This window comes from Emys orbicularis, chromosome 2 (genome assembly GCF_028017835.1).
Source record: "Emys orbicularis isolate rEmyOrb1 chromosome 2, rEmyOrb1.hap1, whole genome shotgun sequence".
NCBI classification, from domain to species: domain Eukaryota; kingdom Metazoa; phylum Chordata; order Testudines; family Emydidae; genus Emys; species Emys orbicularis.
Window position 1 is genome coordinate 56,563,349 of NC_088684.1, and position 23,772 is coordinate 56,587,120.

A 23,772-nucleotide genomic window follows, 5' to 3' on the forward strand; every position below is an offset into this window, starting at 1 on the left:
TTTAAATTTTCTTTTAATATCAAACAGAACATATTCTTTAGGAAGTTACACTTTCTTAAGATGATATAAGATTATCCTTCTCTACATGATCATGGCCTGAAATGGAGAATTATAGTTATAAATTCCAAAGAGTTAAAAATGAATCTATACTGTACTCTGAAAGCTAATTATGCAAAAGGATATAAAAAGAAAACAAGGGTATTATTACTATATATATATATATATATATATATATATATAATATGTGCAAAATTCAATATACAAGCTTTTGTTACTCAGCTATATTATTTAAAAATAATGTAAACTTCTGTTAACTTATTTAAACCAATATAAGTAGTTTGATGTTATTCCTGGAAAACAAAGATTGTCAGTACAAGCAGCTCCATAACTAGGAGGGCAAGCGGAACACGGGACTCCTACTTTATACGGCACTTCTCCAATCCAGTTGCCCCTGAAAATATAAAGTAATACATATTTTTAGTAACTTAAGAAAAAATATCTCTTAATAAGTGCAAACTAAGTTTGGGTGATGTATTGCCTATCATGTATTTATAAAATATTTTCATATTGCATTGGTGACAGACACTATTTTCGGAATGACTTTTGCAACGTTGCTCTCTAGAAAGAGAAACCAACCAGAGGGCTCTTGTTAATAAGACATTAGTGTCACAGTGTTGTTGCAAAGTTTTAAAACTTTCATTGATTGCATATTTGTAATGTTTATTTTCAAGATGGGAGTGGGTCTTTTGAGGATCTTGTTACAGGGTTTAGCTGATCAGGGATCCATTTTGCTGGTTATTGAGTGTGAACTCATGTTGGTTTGCTCAAAGGAACTGGGAAAATGAAGGATTCGTCACACTGACATGTAGAAAGAGTGCAGGAACTGTGAGATGGCTGGAAAGTTTCACTGAAAGATGAAGTCAGGGGTCTACTGGGATTTCATGAGGGCCCAGGGATTTGGCTGGAGGTTGTGGGTGCCCAGTTTCTGCTAGAGGACCGAGGGTACAGGTAGGTAGCAGGCTGCAGAGGCAATCATGAGGAGTGGGGTAGCCTCAAATGAGGCATCTGAGTAAGCATCCAGACTTCCAGATGCTTATACAAAGCTCTAAACTTTTAGAAATTGACCCATCACTATTGACTCTGGGATTACAGGATGGTCACTGGAGAAAGAAAGCTAAAATTAGATTTTTACTTAAATGTTGCATTTCACTAAGAAAAGAACCTTCTAATACATGTGTGATGTGCTACAGCAATGAGTAATGCAGTTATTTGTGAAGCATTTTCTCATTCCCCCCCCTTCCCAGCCAATAAAGATGGAGCAAAAAGCCTAACTTTGGGTTGTGTCTTGGAAGAAAGTAGGAGTCTCTCAAATACTTTACTCATTCTTACTCCTATTCGAAATGGGCACAGCAGACTGCACAAGCAGGGAAATTTGCTAGCTTGATAACAGATACTGTAATCTAGAGAGAGTGCCACAAGTTGAATGTTGGCTTCATTCACTGTATCATGAGTGACTAATAGAGCTGTAGATTAAGTGTATCAGTTAATTAGGTCTAAACCATACACACATTTTTAAACAACCCTTCTTAACACTGTTTCTGAAATCAGAAACTCAAGTAGACAATGTGGACTACCTGGCATATTTTTCAACCAGTTTATAGTAGGGTATACATCAACTAATAGGAGGTATAGCGCTGATGTCCTGGGCAGATTCCAATTTGAATAATGTTATTCTGCACCTCTAAAACCCTCTAGTTTAAAATGGTTACAATGTTCTTCACTTCCTGCCCTCAACTATTGTATAGTGCTGTGGTATGTTGTGTAGCTGAGAGGTGCAAACGTCTTAGTGATTAGTGAAGTGAGACCTATATGTAGATATACAGGTCCTGACCTTGAAGTCCTTGCCAAGTTTCATTCATTCTTTTCAGGCAAATTTCCACTGACATCAAAACATGGACATAGGAATTGTCATGCTAGACCAGAATAGTGGTCCCTGTAATACCAAATCCTTTATCTGATAGGGCCAAATACTAGGGATGAAAATACTGGTCCCACTGACTTCACTGGAGCCAGGAATTCACCCAAAATACTTCAGAGGAAGATGTAAGAAACCCTTTAGCTTATGGGATAACCTGCCTAGAGGGGAAGTTTCTTCCTAGCTCTAGTCAGTGAGTGGTTGGCTTATGCTCTGAAGGATGATAGCTCATGTCTCGTTTAAAACACTCTTTTATCTTATCTAGTGTAACTATTGATGTTCTCATTATCCACATAAAAGTTTAACCCTTTTTTTAAATCCTTCTAAGCCTTGGCATCCATATTTAGTGGCAATGAGCTAATAACTTTGATAGAGTAAGGGCCTAGTAAAAACTGAGTTGGGACCTCAGGATTTCTTCTACAGACTGCAAAGTAAGTCAGAATTTTCAGAACAAAAGAAACAAAATGTAACATATCATTATTACAGGGTTAATAATGCATCAAATAATTAATCAAATAATTCAGCAGTTCTCAACAATGCCTCTTATTCATTTGCCATAATTGAATGAAATGAATGATATACCCTAATAATTTTGTAATTACTTTGTGTTTTGTAATTTTTGATACATATATACATACATTATAATGCCTGGGTTGCTATTAAAGAGAGGCTCAAGTTATGATATTTGAACCTGATTGGGATATCAGTCCAAACATCCCCAAAGTGTGGAGATTGGAGTCAGATCTGGGTTTACTGTCTGATCCCCCTCTAGTTCCTTTGCTACTACTTTTTATATTAATTGTAATAGTAAATATAAAGGACCTGCCTTCCTGTCTCCCAAAATAGAAGTGGTTTCTTCTTTCGAGGTTTTTTTCACAAAAATTTACCTGTTTGGGGGTTGCAACTCTTTAAAGAGACAGTTAAAAATTCTCTTCTTATGTATATGGCAGCTGAAATTACTCACACTCATTCACTGCCCTATTCTTTACCACTTATGGATCTGTGACATTTAACGTTTATCAAACCTGTACAACTCATTATTATTTGTTTGGGTTGTTTTATACAGCACCATGGGCATGCAAGGCCCTTTATAGAAGTTTAAGGCCCCAGTCTACAATGGGCCAGCTCATGTCAGTAAGTGCAAATCAACATAAGAATGGATTGCAGAACTGCATTCCCTAACAACGCAAGGGAGTGAGGAGAAAAAGGTGGGGGAAAAGAGTAATGCGAAGGATGAGCATTACAATAACAAAAGATAAAGAGATGTGCTTTTGTTAAATACACATCTTGTTATTCCCCTGTGGTTTGTTTATATACAAAAGTAGTACATTTTTATATTTCCAATTATTATATTTGTTTGAGGAAGCGGGCCCAGCACAAAAGCATGACAGGAATGCTAGCTGGAAAAAGGGAGTAAACAGTCCTATCAAATAACCCATACATGCATGAAGTATAAAAGTAAACAGAATGAAAAGAAAGCAACTCACTTTGGGGCATAGTTGCATACCAAGTAAACAGCTCGTCGCCAAACAGATCCCCAGACATTCATATTGTGGCATGTGTGGACTGCGCAGCCTATACGATTGGAAGTGGCCCAAACCATCTGAATAAATAATCATTATTCTTTTGGTGAAGTCAACATTGAAAAGAAATATTATTTACACACACACACACACACACACACACACACACATCACAGAAAAGTCCACTTTTGAACTATAGATTGGTGAAAGAAGAATGGAACTCATATAACCTGTGTATAATGTGTGCACATGGGTCCATAGCATCTCAGAGGGCATCTAGGGTTGCAGTCCTGAGGATATGGAAAAGCATAGTCTTTCACTTCATCATACCATGGCTTTACCAGCTGAAGAATGGATCGATACCTAGATTAATTTAAAGACATAGGTTGTGGGGGAGGGAAAGTTCATTTTTCAAAACTTGTTATGTTAGAACATTTGGCTTGGCATCCATAGTACAGTCCATTCACAAACTGCTATTATGTGGAGACCTGAAATCCTTGGTTACAGTAATATTTACCAATGATTAATTCTCATATTCCTGAATGGAATGAAAATCTTTATAAGCTGTAAACAAATTGAGTTCTTGCTATCGCACTAGCTAAAAGGTTCAGATTGGTGTAGACACCAGCTGTCAGATTGGAAATTGACACCAGCTGAGGATATGGCCCTCAATTTTTTTATAAAATAAAAGGTTTTACAAAATGACAGCTACCTACCTTCCAGTTCTTACAGACAGGTTTTGGCCCAAGAATCTCAGTAAGTAGGAAGGTCCATGGTCCCAAATGCATGTTGCAGCCCAAGCCTCTGCAGACTTGGCAAGAGTTTCATCCCAAACCTGACAAAGGAAAAAGTCCTTAGCAATGGTACTGAAAAATGTAGACAAATGCAAGATGCAGGTATGATATGAAATTATCAGGTCAATATAACATATCAGATCAATAGCTCAACACTTGAAGAAGATTTTTATAATACTTGATGTTAAATCTGTTGTTCCCATGAAAAAAATATGTTGTGTGTCTTACAAAAAATAAAATACAGTCAGAGATCTCCAGCATCCACAAGAACATGGCTACAGCATGTATGGGGACTTGTCAGATCTATCAGAGGGCCAGGATACACCACCAAAGTCCAGCACCCCGAGTATGCAGCTGTGCCCCATCCTGTATGGAAGGGTCCTCCTATGACACTATTCTCCCCATCCACTTTCCAGGAGTCTTTGGGGGCTCTTTGTATTGGATAGAGTCCAGAGTGGGCAGTGAGGATCCCGTGAATTGTTGGGGAGCAGGGCTAAGAAGACACACATTGTCCTGTGGAACATTCTAGAAAGGATAATGCAACCTCAGATGATATAACATATTCCATGAAACCCCCTACACATAGTAGGTGGAATAGCCAGCCTGGCTTCTTTGAAGCCACGTTGTCAGGAAAGCGAAGGGCCAGAGTGGAGGTAGAGGGTGTCCTAGGGACTCCTCCTCCAGGATCCACACTGAGCATGTGCTTCCATAGCTCATCCCACAGGGGATCAAATGCTGTTCCCCAGTGGAATAATCAGCAAACAATTCTGTGAGATCTTTTAGTGATTTCCTCCCCCTAAGTTTTCTTCCATGAGTTTTACTGTGAGAACAAATGATCCAGCACACAGTTCTTTATTACTAGGGATATTTGCATTAAAGGGGGATTTTTTCCCTTCAGGAGTTAAATAGTGTCTCCTGCTTGTATCTCATTTGTTCACATAGATCCTTGGTTTGTGGCTAGACTCAACCCTGCAAACAGTTATAAACAGAGGAATGTCAGTCAAATAATGTAAATAGCAGCAATCAATAATCTCTTACAGAATGAACACATATTCAGGGTAATGCCTCTAGTAATGAGCATTTTACTGATATCATAGAATATGTGCAAATCCCAATATATTTAAAAAATAAAGTTATGCTCAAGTAACAAAGTCTAGCTCCAGACTTGGATGCATGTTCATAATGTCTCAAAGTTCAGGGTATTCCAGTTCAGGCTTTTGGTCCAGGCCAGCTTTAACAAACAGCAAATAGAAACGCAAAAAATCCCCAAACAATCCGGATAAATATTTTATCCAGGCCAAAAATATATATTTAAAAACAAAAGCAAACCAAAAACATCCAGTGAGGCTGGAGAATGGAACATACACTTTGTCACATATGATGTAAGATGGACAATTGGGGATAAACATCATAGAGGACAATTTGGCACATAATGCCCATATCTTGACAATGAGCTAATGAGCTCTGATTGATTCTGGGAATTACAGACCAGTAAGAATTATCTCAGTACTAGAAAAATAGTTGAGAAAAATCATTGAAGTTAGGGTTATGGAGTGACTCAAAGGTACCCTCTTTCAGTGTAATCAAATATGAGATGCAGGAGAAGGCATTGATAGTTTAAGTTCATTTAGAATTTCAAAGTGCATTTGAGGAAAGAGCCTTTTGAGGAACTCTAGTCGCCACCAGAAGTAAAGTCCCATCATGGATTAAAACTGGTTGTGTCCCCCCCTCCTCCACCACCCCTCCCGGGCTACCTTGGCAGTTATCACCTATTTCTGTGACTAATTAATAAAGAATGCATGAATTTGAAACAACACTGACTTTATTGCCTCTGCAAGTGGTCATCGAAGGGGGGAGGGGAGGGCGGTTGGCTTACGGGGAAGTAGAGTGAACCAAGGGGGCGGGTTTTCATCAAAGAGAAACAAACAGAACTTTCACACCGTAGCCTGGCCAGTCATGAAACTGGTTTTCAAAGCTCTGATGCGCAGCACGCCCTGCTGTGCTCTTCTAACCACCCTGGTGTCGGGCTGCATGTAATCAGCAGCCAGGCGATTTGCCTCAACCTTCCACCCCACCATAAACGTCTCCCCCTTACTCTCACAGATATTGTGGAGCACACAGCAAGCAGTAATAACAATTGGAATATTGGTTGGGCTGAGGTCTAACCGAGTCAGTAAACTGTGCCAGCGTGCTTTTAAATATCCAAATGCACATTCTACCACCATTCTGCACTTGCTCAGCCTATAGTTGAACAGCTCCTGCCTACTGTCCAGGGTGCATGTGTATGGATTCATGAGCCATGGCATTAGGGGTAGGCTGGGTCCCCAAGGATAACTATAGGCATTTCAACATCCCCAACAGTTATTTTCTGGTCTGGAAAGTAAGTCCCTTGCTGCAGCCATTCAGACAGACCAGAGTTCCTGAAGATGCAAGCGTCATGTACCTTTCCCGGCCATCCCATGTTGATGTTGGTGAAACGTCCCTTGTGATCCACCAGTGCTTGCAGCACCATTGAAAAGTACCCCTTTCGGTTTATGTACTGGCTGCCTTGGTGCTCCAGTCCCAAAATAGGGATATGCATTCCGTCTATTGCCCCACCATAGTTAGGGAATTCCATTGCAGCAAAGCCATCCACTATGACCTGCACATTTCCCAGAGTCACTACCCTTGATAGCAGCAGCTCAGTGATTGTGTTGGCTACTTGGATCACAGCAGCCTCCACAGTAGATTTGCCTACTCCAAATTGATTCCCGACTGACCGGTAGCTGTCTGGCGTTGCAAGCTTCAGGGCTATCGCCACTCGCTTGTGAACTGTGAGGGCTGCTCTCATCTTGGTATTCTTGCACTTCAGGGCATGGGAAAGCAAGTCACAAAGTTCCATGAAAATGCCCTTATGCATGCGAAAGTTTCGCAGCCACTGGGAATCGTCCCAGACCTGCAACACTATGCGGTCCCACCAGTCTGTGTTTGTTTCCTGGGCCCAGAATCAGCGTTCCACGGCATGAACCTGCCCCATTATCACCATGATGTCCAAATTGCCAGGGCCCGTGCTTTGAGAGAAGTCTGCATCCATGTCCTCATCACTCTCGTCACCACACTGCTGTCGCCTCCTCGCCTGCTTTTGCAGGTTCTGGTGCTGCATATACTGCAGGATAATGCGTAAGGTGTTTACAGTGCTCATAACTGCCACGGTGATCTGAGCGGGCTCCAGGCTTGCCGTGGTATGGCGTCTGCAGGAGAGCAGAATGGCAGCGGAAGCGTGACAATGGTTTTCAGCTCTATTGTACCATCAGTTGCCAGAGCAGGAGAGCAGAGTGGCAGTGGAAGTGTGATGATGGTTTGCAGCCCTATTGTACCATCTGCTGCCAGCAGCACCCAGAACACAACAGCGGTGGCTGAGCTGAGCGGGCTGCACGCTTGCCATGGTATGGGGTCTGCGCAGAAAAAAGGCATGAAACGATTGTCTGCCATTGCTCTCACAAAGGGAGGGGTGACTGATGATATGTACCCAAAACCACCCGCGACAATGTTTTTGCCCCATCAGGCAGTGGGAGCGCAACCCAGAATTCCAATGGGTGGCGGAGACTGCGGGAACTGTGGGATAGCTATCCACAGTGCAACGCTCCGAAAGTCGACACTAGCCTCGGTACTGTGGACGCACTCTGCCGACTTAATGCTACTTAATACGCTTAGTGGGGACACACACAATTGACTGTATAAAATCGCTTCCTAAAAAATCGACTTCTATAAATTCGACCTAATTTCGTAGTGTAGACATACCCTAAGAGTAGTAAGAAAGTAAATAGCCAATTTTAGGTAGATGCTCCAGGGAGCCACAAGAATGTAACATTTTTTGATGACATTTGGATTAGACTAGAGAGATCTGAGCAATTTCAAAAAGACCTAACCAAAATTAAATTATATTTGGGTAACTAGCAAATTAAATTCCAAGTGGACAAATAAAAGCCAACGAACTATGTAAGTGTAGGCACACCTGTCTGAGGAGCCTCTGAATCTTTTCACAGATATCCTGATTAGACAAACCTCTAGGTACTGTATGCTGACTTTGAAGGATTGCAAGTCCCATGATGCACTCCCTGGATGCTCTCTGGGACTAGACAAAGCTTCCTGGGTCAGAGACTATTTCAGGGGGTCAGCAGCCTCCATTTTGTGAGTAAGGAACTGTCACAGACAGCTGCTTCTTCCCTTTGGACACATGACCAGGGCTAAGACTACACTACAGCTGACAACTTGTTAATGCTGAGCCCTTGCTCATGGACTCTGTCTCTACAGCTAGGCATTGAGGGCAGAAGCTGAAGACTGTTGGTTGTGCAGAAGATCTGAATCTGGTTTACAGACCATTGAGTAAAGAACAAGTTACCCCTGGGCTATTGCTCTCTAAAATAACAACTGTTACTGCCACCTACCACTGTGCAACCAAAGCTGGTCACAATACAAAAGTGCCTCACTCCTTGTTTCACCTGGACTGCCTTTGCTGGACTTACAGAGTGCCGGCTTGAACGCCTGTTCAGCCACTGCACCAACACAAGAGAGGGCTCAGGTCTGTAAACTTACGGAAGAGTGCATAGTCAGGGATGGGGTGGATCTGTGTATAATGCCAAGAGTGGTGGTGAGGTTTATGTTGCAACTTGCTGTTGAAAGCTGCTGCCTTTAGCTGAGCTACACACCACTACTGTTTTGGTATAGATATAACACGAGTCTATATGAATCTGTTGCATTTTGTATTGTATGTTGGTAGGATAACTTTAAAGTAAAATTGTTTTGGTTTTATTCTGGGTGTTTATTATCTGCATAAGAGCCATTATTTATATTTGTGTACCTGGAGGCAACCAAGGTATACCCATAGGTGTATACTGTGCCTGTCCAGGGCGAGGCACTGCCAGCTATCAATATTCATAGGAATTAGAGGAGTAATGCAGAGGGGTGGGTGAGGTTCTGTGTCAAGCGATGTGCAGGGGATCAGACTATAGGATCATGATGGTCCCTTCTGGCCTTAAAGTCTATGAGTCTGTGGGTGACTAGAGGATTCCCACCTAATTCCCCATCTCATCTGGGACCCCCAGGGTCTCCATTATCCTTAATGATGTAAGGTGACCAGGAAACTGGCAGAGGCGATGTGGGGGGAGTCACATGGGGTCACATGCCCGCCCCTCCAGATTTCTCAGGCCGCCTCTCGCTGGGATCCCAGCAGCAAGGAGGCAGTGATTCCCCCTGGCAGCGGCACTCACCATGTGTCTGTACAACGCAGGGAGGGAGGAAGCAGCAGGGCGACTGGCTGAGCTCCCCTGCCCCCCGCTACATGGGACTGCTTCTCCTTCCCTGCTGCTTCCCACTGCCTGCTTTACAGACCGTCCGCTGTGGTCAGTCAGGGGGGTGGATGCAGAGGTAATATGTGGGGCAGTCATGTGTCCCCCCCAGAATCTTTCAGTTGTGCCCCCTTCCATCCACAGTTATGTGTCACCTCTGGCAACAGGTGAGGGTTGCCTGCTTCTGGGTAACCTGGGAAGGATATGTGGGGGTGGGTAGAGGAAGTGGGGAAAGGAGGGTTACATAAGGAACAATTTAAAGGCCAAGCTTTTGAAGCTTAGTAGTGGACAAAATTACAGCAAAGATACCTCCAAAAAGGCACCCTCCAAGGTGAACCTTCAAAACTTGCTGAGTTCACAGTCCTAGCTGCAGTAATGGGGTTGTCCTGGAATAAAATGGTACTATAGTTCTAGCTCAGATCTGTGACTGCATGTGAAGATTTCAGAATCTTGTCAATGTAAAATTTATGAATGCTAATTGATTTTATGAAATTGCTGTATCAATAAATGTCTCAGTGTATATTGAATCAATCTTTTGCTATCAGGGTTTGTGTCACATCCCTCTGAGACAAGGGATAGGGTGGTTTGACAAGAACAATTAAGAGTCATTAACTTGAATGGCCTTTCATTCAAATGGAAGCACCGTAGAACAATGAGATATCTTTAGCCTAAGGGAAACTGGTGTTCCTCAGGTTGTCTGCAGAAGGTGGAGTTAGAGCAATGGAAAATCCCCATCAGAAAAAAAAAAGAGCAAAGACAAAAGGTTTTATGAACTGCTTTTTAAAAAAAGGACATGCTCAATGAATGAGAGGAACTTTTGACTGATGTGCTGGATCTGTGCCAGCTTGTTACAGAAGTTAGCGAGTCCATAGCCAGGATGTGAAGATTTTAGATGTAATAATCAGAGGACTGCGGTCTAAAAGAAAGATTTGGGGGGACCCCAAAGCAGTGACCAAAACCCAAGAAACTTAAGAGTGGTGAGGACTCACAGGGAGAGAATTGTGTACAGGTGTTAATTATTTTGCCTAGATCAGTGCATCTCTTGTACTTTGTCTTTGAGTAAAGTGTGATTGCTTTAGAAATTCTGCAAAGTCTGTGTGCTACTTGGTTCAACCCTCACATGTCCCTGAAGGGCTAAACTATAAACTGAAGTACTCATGAGGGTGGAGCTCTGGGGAGAGTGTTCTTGAACAACTTGGGCATCTTGGGAGGGGGGTCAGCATTTGTCCTAGGAGCCCAGGGCAGTTGGACTGAAGAGTCCCATTCCCTAAAAGTGGTAGCAGACAGAGAGTCTGTGGCCAGGAAGTATGCCAAGAGGCCATAGCCAGAGACTGTGGCTAGATCCTGCCCAGACGTAGGGGAGCTCAGAAGTACATGGTTCCAGCACATGGGTCTAAACACAGCTTCCTGGTGAGCAACCACAAAGGGGAGTTCAGTCAGGTATGTGACACTCCATAAACACCCTTCATTGCTAGTGATAATCATGCTTTTGCCATGAGCTGTCTTTGCCAGAAGCACTATACGGGGTGTGTGTGTGTGTGTGTGTGGTGGTGATGGGGGGGTGCCCATTCCCATGTGATCCTGGCTATGGGCTCACAATCATAGAATCATAGAATATCAGGGTTGGTAATATCAGGGTTGACCTCGGGAGGTCATCTAGTCCAACCCCCTGCTCAAAGCAGGACCAATTCCCAACTAAATCATCCCAGCCAGGGCTTTGTCAAGCCTGACCTTAAAAACCTCTAAGGAAGGAGATTCCACCACCTCCCTAGGTAACCCATTCCAGTGCTTCACTACCCTCCTAGTGAAAAAGTTTTTCCTAATATCCAACCTAAACCTCCCCCACTGCAACTTGAGACCATTGCTCCTTGTTCTGTCATCTGCTACCACTGAGAACAGTCTAGATCCATCCTCTTTGGAACCACTTTTCATGTAGCTGAAAGCAGCTATCAAATCCCCCCTCATTCTTCTCTTCTGCAGACTAAACAATACCAGTTCCCTCAGCCTCTCCTCATAACTGTGTCTGTGCAGAAATAGCACTTAGCTTCTGATTTTGACACAGTATACTTTTAAAAATTAAATTATTTTACCTAATAGCATCTTAGATTATTAAATCTAAAAACTGTACAAATCTCAGTTTTTTCCCCCACCATTAATTCTATGTTTACCTTTTCCACTCCACAGACAAAACAGAGCTAATCCATTCACTTCATTCTATTCAGTTTTGCTTTCTGGGGCTCATACATCAGCATAATGCTGCAGCATTTGGGAATGTTTGAATCCAAATAAAAAAAAAATCTCAGGACTTGTAGGAGCTACTGTAATACAGAATAATCATACATTCCATGTTTCCTTTCTCTGCATGACCAATGCATTATGAGGGCTCTCTGGGGATATGAGGCATGATGGCAGCCATCATACAAAGGAATAAGAGGACAAGATAGTAATATGAGCAGGGATTAAAATAAAAATAAGCACAGCTCCCCATGCTCCTCCCTAATTGGGAGAGTGCTACTCATACAGATCTCCCCCTCATCTAAGCCTGTGAGGTAAGGACTCATCAGGGAAGTCGGAACTGGGAGCATCAGGAGAAACTGGATCCTGGTTGAGGTGTTTCTGTGGCTCCCAGACTTTACCACCAATAGGTGTAGAAGCAGCACCTAGGGGAGAAGAAGAGATGTCCTACCAGCAAATTCCCTATCCAACTTTCCTTACAGAAGCACTGTCCCCTTGCTGGCCCCCACTCCCTCAAAGGCCTTGCCACCAGATCCTGATTCCCTCTAGAGGCAAAGGCAGACAATTTATCCAAAAAATATGTCTACTGCAGTATGTATTATCTCATAATGACATACAATCTTCTATAATATAGAAAATTATATCATTACTTCAAACTTTTCTGAGGAAGGATAACCTGAAGCCTGCACTTCTCTTTATTTTTGTCTCAATATATATTTTCCATGCTGGTCAAGTCTAAGTGAGCGGCATTTATGGGAATGGGGGGAGAAGCACAAGGAATGTGTCTCTACACAGATTCATACATGTGCATACACACACACATACACACGTTTGTTTGTGAGCATGATATTGTTTTATACACACATTTGCTCTTGTTCCCATTCTCTTCTTGCTATATCCTATCACCACAAGACGATGCAATAAACTAAGAGCTGATAATAGCCAATCCCATGGGCCCCAGGATCTACTTTAACCATCTGATAAGGGGTTAGAAAAAAATATTATAATGACAAAAGTTGACTCTGCCCTTGAACACTGCATTCCTTTAGGGTCAGCCATCCCAAACAAGACAAAGAAATAGAAAAAAAATCTGATGGCCATTATAATGACTAATAGCATGGAGAGGCAATTTCCTTATAAGAGATTTAAAAGAATAGGATTAGTTAGTAAGAGAAAAAGAAGAGTAAGGGCACATGCGATAGAAGTATAAAAAATAATGAACATTATAATGATGGTCAATCAGGAATTAGTACTGATCATGCAAAGGGAACTCAGCAACGAAAGAAAAAGGGAAGAGTGGAAAAGATTTGTATACACAATGGATCAAATTTTGAGGGGCTTACTCATTCATTAATCATGCAAACTCCCACCAAAGCAAACTGCCTTCTCTCTCCATCTCTAGATGCCTTATTCTCTAGAAACGTTATTGGTGTGGAGGTATTCACCTTCCTTCCATTGGAAATAGGCACCTGCCAGAACTCACTGGATCATTGTATTGAAATCCTCCCCACTCCTCAAATGATCCTAACTGAACTGCAAAGGAGTTACAGCTCTTGTCGAAGTAGCATTAGTAACCTGAAGTGTACATTCTTAAGCCATATTTTGCAGTTTCCCGAGACAAAAAGTCTTTTCCTAAAAATTGTTCTCAACATGTGTGATGCTGTATGATTGAAAATGACCATTTGTATCATTGCTGCTACCACTGTTATACAATTGCAACAACTCTTATGGAAGGTATATCATGTAAGGTGTCAATGGAAAAGTTACAGTCTATCAGATATAATTATCCTGGTTAAATCCATGTATTATCTTTGTATTTAAAGTTATGAATATTAACTATGTATTTGTATCCCAAATGTGTTTGTTATGGGGTGACACTTCTCAAATAGATTTACATCAAGGCTAGACAGCTATATGTGGATGGCCTATTAAGGACACTTCACTCTAACAATGGGCCATAGAAAAAACTTCATCTTGCCCATATAGCTCTCCCTGAGGATGCCTCAGGCACCGAGGGGCCAATGGCCAACCCTGTGAGTCAGCAAGTCATGTAAGGACATGTGATATGCTCATGTGACCCTGGACTCCATCTTGGGACAGTAAGTTTCAGGGGTCTGTGGGCTTTGGGATAGTAAATTTCCATGCACATGGCAGAGGATATAAAAAGGCAACTGAGACATCTCCATTTTGTCTTCATTTCCTGCTTCATTTCTCTGGACTGGATTTCTAACAAGGAAGCTCTAAACAAGGACCGATGACCCCCAATTTGTTTGAGTGATTCCAGAGAGGCTAGCAGTTTATTCCATCACTGCTACAAACTTGGTACAAGGACTTTACAATTATTTGTATATATATAATCTATTAACCATTTATAACTCTCTCCTTTTATTATTAAACCTTTAGATTTTAGTTACTGAAGGGCTGGCATCAGCATGATTATTGGGTAAGATCTGAGTTATGTATTGACCTGGCTAAGTGGCTGATCCCTTGGAAGGACCCCAATTCTGATTAAACTGGTTTTCAGTAACCACTCATCATAAAGTCCAAGTGTCTAGATGGTGAGCCAAGGGCTTGAATGCATAAGGGGGCTATGTTTTTGGCTTCTTGTTAACTAGTGTGGTGATACAGAAGCTCATTTATGTTACCGATTTGGTAAACTCTAATGATAGAATAACCACCAGTTTGAGGTGTGTCTGCCCTATTTCTTAGCAGTCTGTCCTGAATTTGGTATTCTCAGTCGTGACCCACTGAGGCATGGTGACAATATGGTCTCCATAGTTTTCTATCTAATACTAGACTTTAAATAGGATTATATATGAGCACTATCAAATGGATTGTAAACTGGCAAAGGATAATGATAAATTACAATGCTTTTTCCATTTGGAGATGGACAAATGTGTCCAGTGATATACTGCAGTGATTAGTGCTTAGGCTAGTTTTATTCAGCATGTGACTTGGCATAGAGAACAAAGAGTGTAGCTGCAGTTGACACTAAATGGGGAGATGTTGCAAACATGAAGCAGGACAAAAAAATAAATAAATCAAGGGATTTGGAAAGGTTGAAAATATAGACAAGAAATCCCATGATTATATTCTCCTCAGACGAATGCATCTGATAAAATGTAATCCAAAACATATTTATTCAAAGAACCAAGATACTTAAGAAAGAAAGAAAGAAAAAAGAAAGAAAGAAAGAAAGAAGCCAAAGTCTGATTGTATTCAGCAAACAAAAGGCCTGTCTCTGGAAGCCATCCATATATGTAACTCCTGCGGACTTCAATGAGCGTTCCACATAGACAGGTTTCAGAGTAGCAGCCGTGTTAGTCTGTATCCGCAAAAATAACAGGAGTACTTGTGGCACCTTAGAGACTAACAAATTTATTAGAGCATAAGCTTTCGTGGGCTACAACCCACTTCTTCGGATGCATATTGACAGGATCACAGCCTAACTTTTGGTCTGGATGGCAAAAGAGAAATGTGTATACAATTTCAGGCTGTGTATGCAGAAGTATCTTATCAGAGCAGGGAAGCAGTAAGGCCCTCTTTTTATGGTATTGATGAGACCACCCCTAAAATACTGTGTTTCTTTTGATTTATTAATTAATCATCATTAGTTTTCAGTCACCAATACAAGTTGCTAGCAGTTGTGAAACATAAAATAAGGCATAATTCTTGCATTGAAGAGCTTGCAATCTAAGACAAAGACAAAAGGTAGGGAAAATAGCACCAGTATTTAGTAAAGGGGTCCAGGTGATGAAAGGCCATGTCATGATAGTACACTTTTAAACAAATATTATCAGTCAGATCCTCAGATGATATAAATGAGCATAGCTGCAATGCAGTCTTGCCCAATATTTTTGCCATTTGCCAATAATAGTTAGACAGTTTCTTATAGGAGTCACAGTGGAAGTGATTTCTCCAAAGGGATTTGACTGTTGAGAGGTAATGGCCTCATGAACCAAACCAGGGAGGTTTCTACATGTTAGTTGAAATTCATGGATGAAATCCTAACCTTGCTGAAATCAATGGGACTTTTACTCCTGGCTTTAGTGAGGCCAGAATTTCATCCCTGTTTTTTTTTAACTCTCTTCAAGCAAGAAGTACAGTAAATCCTATCATTCCCATCAAGTACAGCAAACAACAGAGGAAAGTGTAAAACATACTGCTAATAATGAATGAACTGTAAGAAGTGAAATTAGTATTCTTTCATAAGGATTTTTCAATATAGTTTGCTAACAAACAACCTCCATTCCTGAGGTGTTTGTAACTCTGAGGTTCCACTATAGCTTCCATAGTGCCCAATTTGTAGCTGTTAACAGCATCCTGTCACACTATCAAACAGATATCTTTGAGACAAGGAAAAACAATGTATTTTCTAACTTTGCTGGGGCTGTCTGCAGTCAGAAGTCCTCCATCACCATTGCTTTCACAAAATCTAATGCAAGCTTGCTAAAGGGCTGCTGAATTATACTATACATATGTTTCAATTTCTAGATATACTGTATTTATTTCTTGGTAATTTCTCAAGAGCAAACTGCACCTTTTAAAATGGTCTCTAAACAAAATTACTTCTGTTTTATTAGTGAACTAAAATATTGAATGTGCTTATTCTTAAATACACTATTGCACTTGGCAGCAGCTGTTCAGGACAGTTTGAACATGCAAGCTTTGCTAAGGGCATCTGTGGATGATGAATGTGCAATGTCAAGATTAAATTATACTGACTAAAACAAAACAAATTTAAAAATCAACATTCTCCATTTTTCTGAGCATGCTATTGGGATATATCAAACTTTAATGACTCAGATTTTATTAGCATGCTGAGACCACATACAATTTTCACTCTGTACATGCACTACAGCAGTTTTCTTTTGCATTCATTGAGTGCCTGCTGTCTGAATACTCAATTTCAATAGAATTAATGTCACCTCTTTTTTTAGGTTTGCTTTTTTGGAGGAGTACTTACTGGTTTCAGTGTAGAGCAGGCTAAGGTCCCACTGTAACCTATCTTGAAATAACACATTATGCATTTATCACTGGATTAAAAGTTAAGCATTCATCTAGGGCTTGTCTACGTGAATATTTATTTTTTGGCAAGCTGGGGTGTGAATCTACCCTGTGCTAACCTCCCATGCACTAACTATCCGTGTGGATCCTGCTGCTGCACACTAACAGTTTGGGAGTGCACTTAATCTACTCCCATTTCAAAGCAGGGTCTAATTCAGCACCCATTGATATCAATGGCAACTTCAGCGGGGGCAAAATGAAGTCCATGATTGTATTCCCTCATTATATTCAGTCATCATGGAAAAGTGGGGTCATGTAGAGTTAACAAGGACAGCTAAATGTTTCAGCTTAAATGCTCTCAGCAATACAATATGCAAACCATGCTGATGTTTAACTGCCACTGTCAGATGTCAGAGTTAGCATCCCATTAAACTATATGGAGCAATTCCTTTCAGAACTGTTGTTTCAATTTGTCTGTTTTTGGAATTCCTGGTGGCTCATGAACCACACTGCATCAAGACATCCTGAAGATTTTCTTAACTAGAAGGGCTAGAAATACACACACACACTATGTATACTTAATGGAAGCTTAAAATCTGTGCAGATTGAAGGGTCTACAAGAGAAGTGCCCATGTGTGAGCATTGGTTTAGTCCCAGTCACAGCTCCAGAGGAGCTGGAGTTGATATACAGACCTCAGTCCCTGAATAGCACTGGAAGAAGCATAGGGCTCTTCACATCACTCCCCATCAACTTCTCTAGGCAGCTTAGAATGGTACTGACCAGTTCTGGAGGCAGCTGCATTCAGACTCACAGTCTGATAGCCTAACACAAGTCAAAAGGGAAAAATGGTAGAGAACTTTGAACCTCAGACTGATGCATGGAGGACACCACTCTCAACTTGAAGAAAATAAACAGGCAATCCCACACCTCTGTGTGTATGTGCAAATATTGCATTTAAATGTTATACTAGAGTATATTTATTTGACTCTATTTCTACTGACACAAGCGATTGTTTCCTCCCTGTTATAAAAAATTATCAAAATTCCATCACTGGATAATCTTGTACCAGAGGAAAAATCCATAGCCACTCTAGAAATCAATCACTCACTAATGAAGTAGTTTTCTACCACATCTCTTTAATGCATTGTCAGAGAAACAAAGAAAAGAAGATGCATAATTTTAACCACCCATATTGCCCCATCCTCACTGAGATTTATGATCTGACTTTTAAATTCTACAAGACGTGTTGTGATTTTTTTTTCCCCCGGGGAAAGAAATTGCTACTTTATTCCAAATGCACCAGCAAGGTCTGTCAACAGTTTACTATATTTCTTATGCTTAGGAGTGTTGTTACAATCTTCTTTTTAGTGGCTTACTCCGAAAGTGGACTACAATAGGTGCAGTTAGAAAAACTTCTTTTAGCTTTTTACAGGACAGTAAAATAGCATTGATTCTGGCAGTATTCCCTATTTTTGAGACAGTGAATAGTTCCTTAAACCAATAATACCTATTTATAGTTGAAATGGTGTTTTTAAAGCCAGCTCTTTAACTATGTCTATTGTGTAGAAGTGATATTTTAGAAAGAATTACTGATTTTGGTGACTGAATGCAACCAAGTATTCCAGTAAATATATAAATGGGCCTCAGAATTCTGAATTTGTGAGAAATCAGACTCAAGATCCATAAATAAAATAATTTTGGTTTTGGTTTTCTGACAAAAAAAAATTTTTTTTCAAGGAAATCAGTCACTGTCAGTAAAATAATTTCCTTTAGTTGAAAACCCATTTGTCTGTTGGAAACAAAGTTTTGATGGAAAATTTTTGAGCAGTCCCAATGTTTATATCTCAATGCTCCCTTATTATGATGTGTGAAAAGGGAAGAGAGGAGGTACAGAATTCTTCTCTCCTACAAAGGGGAGAAGGTTGTCAGGGGCAGCAGGAGGTGCTGGAAAGGTAAGAGGGCATCGTGTGGAAAGGGACAAGTCAGGCAAGGTATTCCGTGATAGTATCGGCACTTCTCTTATGCGCCCATACATTTCTGCATAATTTGTGCTTTCATTTAAAACATTTAAGTTTCTAGCCCTTATAATCACAAATAAAATGTTATAAACATGAGTAAGTGTAGTGCTGTCTTCCTGAATCTGCTAAGAGACAGGTACCTTAACTGGCCAATTCATATTAATGGGATGTTAACTCTGAAAGGTAATGACAATGATTTAAATGACATTAATATTAAACTGATGATCATTTTAGGAGAAACGTTCAGCTACTCTGGAATACTGGGAAGATCTTAGGTTTATGGGAAGAGTACAGAGTATAGCCACACTTCTCCCTGTTTTGATGCTGGTCCCGTGTTGGTATGAGCTCTTAATCGTTCCTTGTACAGATAATAAACTTGCCTAAATAGAGATATATTTTAATTTGACTAATTTAAATATTTCATTTCAATGTAAACTTTGGAGTAGAGAGTCTTTCATGTGTAGTTGTATACATACCTGAAACCTTACTTGCACGTGCATGCTTACAGCATCATATTGCAAATAAAATGCGGACATAAGTAATTGTGAGGCCATTTGTACCCTAAGAAATTAGGCTGACCCAGCTACGTTGCTCAGGGTTGTGAAAAACCCGCACCCCTGAGCAATGTTGTAAAGTTGACCTAACCCCCAGCATAGACAGTGCTAGGTCAACGGAAGAATTCTTCCAAGAGCTTACCAACTCTTGGGGAAATGGACTAACTACAGCAACAGAAGAACCCTTCCTGTTGCTGTAGTGAATGTCTATGCTGCTATAGTAATTTAAGTGTTGACATAGCCATATTGTCATGCAAATATAAGCAACATCCTCTTGGTTATTAACATGCACATTCCTTTTATATTTGTGTCCTCATTTACATTATATTCATGGCTGCTGATGGATTTTTCTTTTCAGTTAACAAACAAAAACCAAACCACCACGATGGGCCAAAGAGAAAATGGCAGGTAAGACCCTACTTTTACTGATGGTCCATCAAAACCATTAAATTTTTACATCGAACTTCCCATTTTATTTCTCACAATACATACATTTTTTCTTATTTATTCAACTGGCTATGCAGATCAGAAATACTTCTTCATAAAAAGTTAAAGCCTAGAGAAGGAGAAAATCCTTTGCAAAAAGACCTCTCTGTGACAAAAAAAAAAAAAATTGGGGAATGGGAGGGGGAAATGGGATGACTGAGGAATGAAATCCTTGGCCCCAATTGGCCAGGCTGTCTGTTTTGTTCTTATATAGGTTCTTATACCATGCTCATCACTGTAGCATTTGAGCGCCTTCCTGTGGTGCATTAAGCAATGCGACTGCATATCTGTCACGTGTTGTCTGTACAGTTAGAGTACAGCTACACATGTAATCATGGGGAGGAATAGCAAAAGTGGCTTGCTGCTGTCCTATTATGCAGGGCTTTGTCCAAGGTGATTCACTGTACAGATCCCAACTGGCCATGCTGGTACCCTCTATGGAGACCTACCACATTATGCAAAGAGATGCAGAATTTCCCTGCACAGCTTCTCTGCTGGCCCCTCTGTACAGTGGACCTGTAGCTTTTTAAATGTTCTCAGGTATTTTGTGGACATGTAGGACCCCCCCGTATTTGGCCCTAAGCTTAATAAAACAACCACCATTCCTTCTGCTTGCATGCTTTTTTAGCAGGGTGATTGAAAATGCCTCCTCTCTTCTCCCTCATTCTTTCAGTACATACTGTGTGATGAAAACATATGAGCTCATTGGAATTTATATAGACAGATTTGGCAAGCTTTATATATTTATTTGGGCTGTGAGATCATTTGGATTCAAGGCTGACTCTCTCTAAGAATAAGAATAGTTTCTTTGCTCTCAGCTGCCACCTGTTAGAAATGTTACTATGCATACTGTAACTAATTAGTACCTAGTGTGTGTCTAAATCCTGCCTTAATATGTGCAGCACAAATTTGAAAATGTAGATAGAAATTCCAAAAGTCCACTTTGCAAAGAAAAAATCCTGATTTATCACACAAGGCCACCTGTAAGATGTAGCTCTCTTTTGGATATTATTGCAAATAAATACGAGCAAACAGGTTCACATAAAATAACCCAAAGGGAAATTGTTCTGAGTTTCAAAGACAGTTGGTTAACATTTTAAAATATATAATACAGCTCTGAACTTCTGGTAAGCAGAAATGCTGAAATACTACAAGGAGGAAGGGTTGCCAGCCCTCCAGGATTGTCCTGGAGTCTCCAGGAATTAAAGATTAATCTTTAATTAAAGATTATGTCATGTGATGAAACTTCCAGAAATATGTCCAACCAAAACTGTCAACCCTACAAGAGGGCCACTTCTATGGTAGTCATTCCCAGCATGACCAGAATCAGATGTCTTAGAAATCTCACAAAAAGCCTGCTGTCATGAGACTTCAAGCCAGTTTGCAGATTCAAGAGGTATAGATAAGTTTTATATAAATATCTACATTTTTGGGTACCTATTCAGTCTAAACCTATACTCCTAACTGTTTCAGGTTTGCCCATCACTAATGGCCAAATAGTTTTCTTTCAGTTCTCTGCTTTTCTTCTTATCTTTAGAACCAGCCTTTAAAACAGTAAAAAGCAAAGAAAGAAAATCAGTAGGCTGACAAATTTAATAGTAATAAGTTCCTTTCATATGTTATTATTTGTGTATCTTTTGGAAAAGTCAAGTGAAAGAGTTACAAACCTCAAAATATTCAGTGTTTGCCTAACCTACTCCAAGACTCATTTTACTTGGCACGATCTTACTCAGGAAGAGGTACCAAGGGGATCTAACTTTATCCAACTGATGATCATACTGATAATTTGCCAAGAGCCTGAAGGAAGAGTCATTTGAAATCTTTCATCTGAAATATTTTCAAAGAGAAATGTCTTTTATTCAAGAACAAAAATGTTAAAGGAAATTTTGTTTCTTTCAAAATTATCCTCTTTTATATGAACAACCTGAAACTTTTCTAATTTTGATATAACAAAAACTGATTGTTTTTGGGTTTCATTAAAAAAAAAAGTCAGAGAAAAAAATTTCTTTCGTTTCCTTTGAAAATTTTCATGGAAAATACTTACCATTTTCCAAACAATTCTACCAGAAAGACAGATGTAAGATACACAAAAGACCCTATTGGAGCTGCTTTGTTCTTCAGAATCAAGATATCGTCCAAGGAGTGATAAGTCTCAACATGTGATGCTCCATCTTGATACAAGTTGACAGGCATTGAATGAAGATATAGAGAACCATTGTTCTCTGGGGCCACATCTTCACACTCCGGGTCAAACTGGCTCTGGGCCACATTGGAGAACTGCAGAGGATGTATGTCATAGGCCTCACTATAGTCAGCATAACTGGACTGCACTATCCAATAGAGAGCAGGTGGTGTCTCTGCAGTTTTTGTCTCTTGCTCTCTTTGGCATGCACATTTCTACAATTCTGGAGAACACATTCTCTTTCTCAGTTTTGTCTCAGAGGTAGAAGGAGGACAAAAGTGTAGAGAGGTTTGAAGTCACTACCTTCTCCATTCATGTATGAAGCTAAGTACTTTGTGTACTTTGGATCAGGATTCTTGTGAAAAATGTCTGTCTTTGTTTTTAGCCAAGAAGTTCAAGAGGTGCTATATTTAATAATGAATGAATGTCCAATTCTGAGGGCTCAGGGTTACTGCCCTTCTATAAGAAACCTCACTACGTTTTTCTTTTTCCCCTGTGACTCAAACTCCCAGAAGGCTTTCTGCTGATATTATATTTACATAATGTAAATATTCATCCACACTTTAGGATAGACACTCCAAAACATTTATGCCTAAAATAAGTGAAAGGAGCTCTCATGCCAAAGCAAATTTAAACAGGGCATTCCTTACCATTTTATTGTTTGAGAAGTTCTTTAAATTTTGCAGAGAAGGGATGTTTTCCAGTGGAGGTCTTTTCTGTTTATCTTTCAAACTGTTCTCCAATCATTCACTATGAAACACTTCCTGGCTTTTGTTTTTGACATACACAAAAAGAGCTTTACTTGGTCTAGTGGGATGCTGATTCACTCCCTCAGGTAAGTGAGAGCATCCTAAAAGCTGCTCTGACTTATGCTGGCTGCCAGTGTTACCTGAGGTCAATACAGCAGAAGTGGACCATTGGGCACAAGGAAGCCACAACTAAGGCCCCTTTACACTGCAGTTTCCCCTGACCAGACACCAGTACATTAGGCATGAATATGCCAGATTTAGAGTCAATTTGTTCTGCTGGCATGACAGAAAGCAGCCATAACATAGGGGAGAATCTGTGACTTGTCTGTCCATTACTTTATTTCAAGCGTTACCATTTATATAGGATTTTTGAGAACTATGTGACTGAGACAATTCAACATACATAACTTCTTGAACAAAATCCACTGTGTGTTATTCTTGTGTTGGTGCTATTGAAGTAGTTAGCAATCCATCAATTAAAATGATTGGGCCTAATTTTCATTTACACAAATGCTGCCTTTCACTGCTCTGGTAAAGGAGCCTTAAAGTGGATGTAACTCTAATTTACATGTATTAACAATAAAAACATGGGAGGACATAACCTATGCAAAGAGATTAAAGACATTTGATATTGGACAGACCCAGACCAGTGGGGTACAGGAGTCTGGTAGAGGGCAAATATACTGGTCACTGGATGAGTAGTTTTCTGTTCCCTGAGTGACCAGAGCAGGGGCTGCACTAGAATAATCAGGAACCTGCTAGAACCAGTTAAGGCAGGCAGGCTAATTAGGACACCTGGAGCCAATTAAGAAGCTGCTAGAATCAATTAAGGCAGGCTAATCAGGGCACCTGGGTTTTAAAAGGAGCTCACTTCAGTTTGTGGTGTGAGTGTGAGGAGCTGGGAGCAAGAGGTGCAAGGAG

General features: G+C 40.4%; 1 protein-coding gene across 1 annotated transcript in view; it reads right to left on the reverse strand.

Moving 5' to 3' along the window:
* Positions 1–315: 315 nt before the first annotated feature.
* Positions 316–23,772, reverse strand: part of PI15 (peptidase inhibitor 15) — a 29,150-nt gene continuing 5,693 nt past the window's right edge. The window contains exons 2-5 of the mRNA XM_065400164.1: positions 4,215–4,333; positions 3,729–3,861; positions 3,463–3,578; positions 316–451 (exon numbers count right to left, since the gene is read on the reverse strand). Coding sequence (XP_065256236.1) covers positions 316–451; positions 3,463–3,578; positions 3,729–3,861; positions 4,215–4,333 — 504 coding nt within the window. The remainder of the gene's footprint in view (positions 452–3,462; positions 3,579–3,728; positions 3,862–4,214; positions 4,334–23,772) is intronic.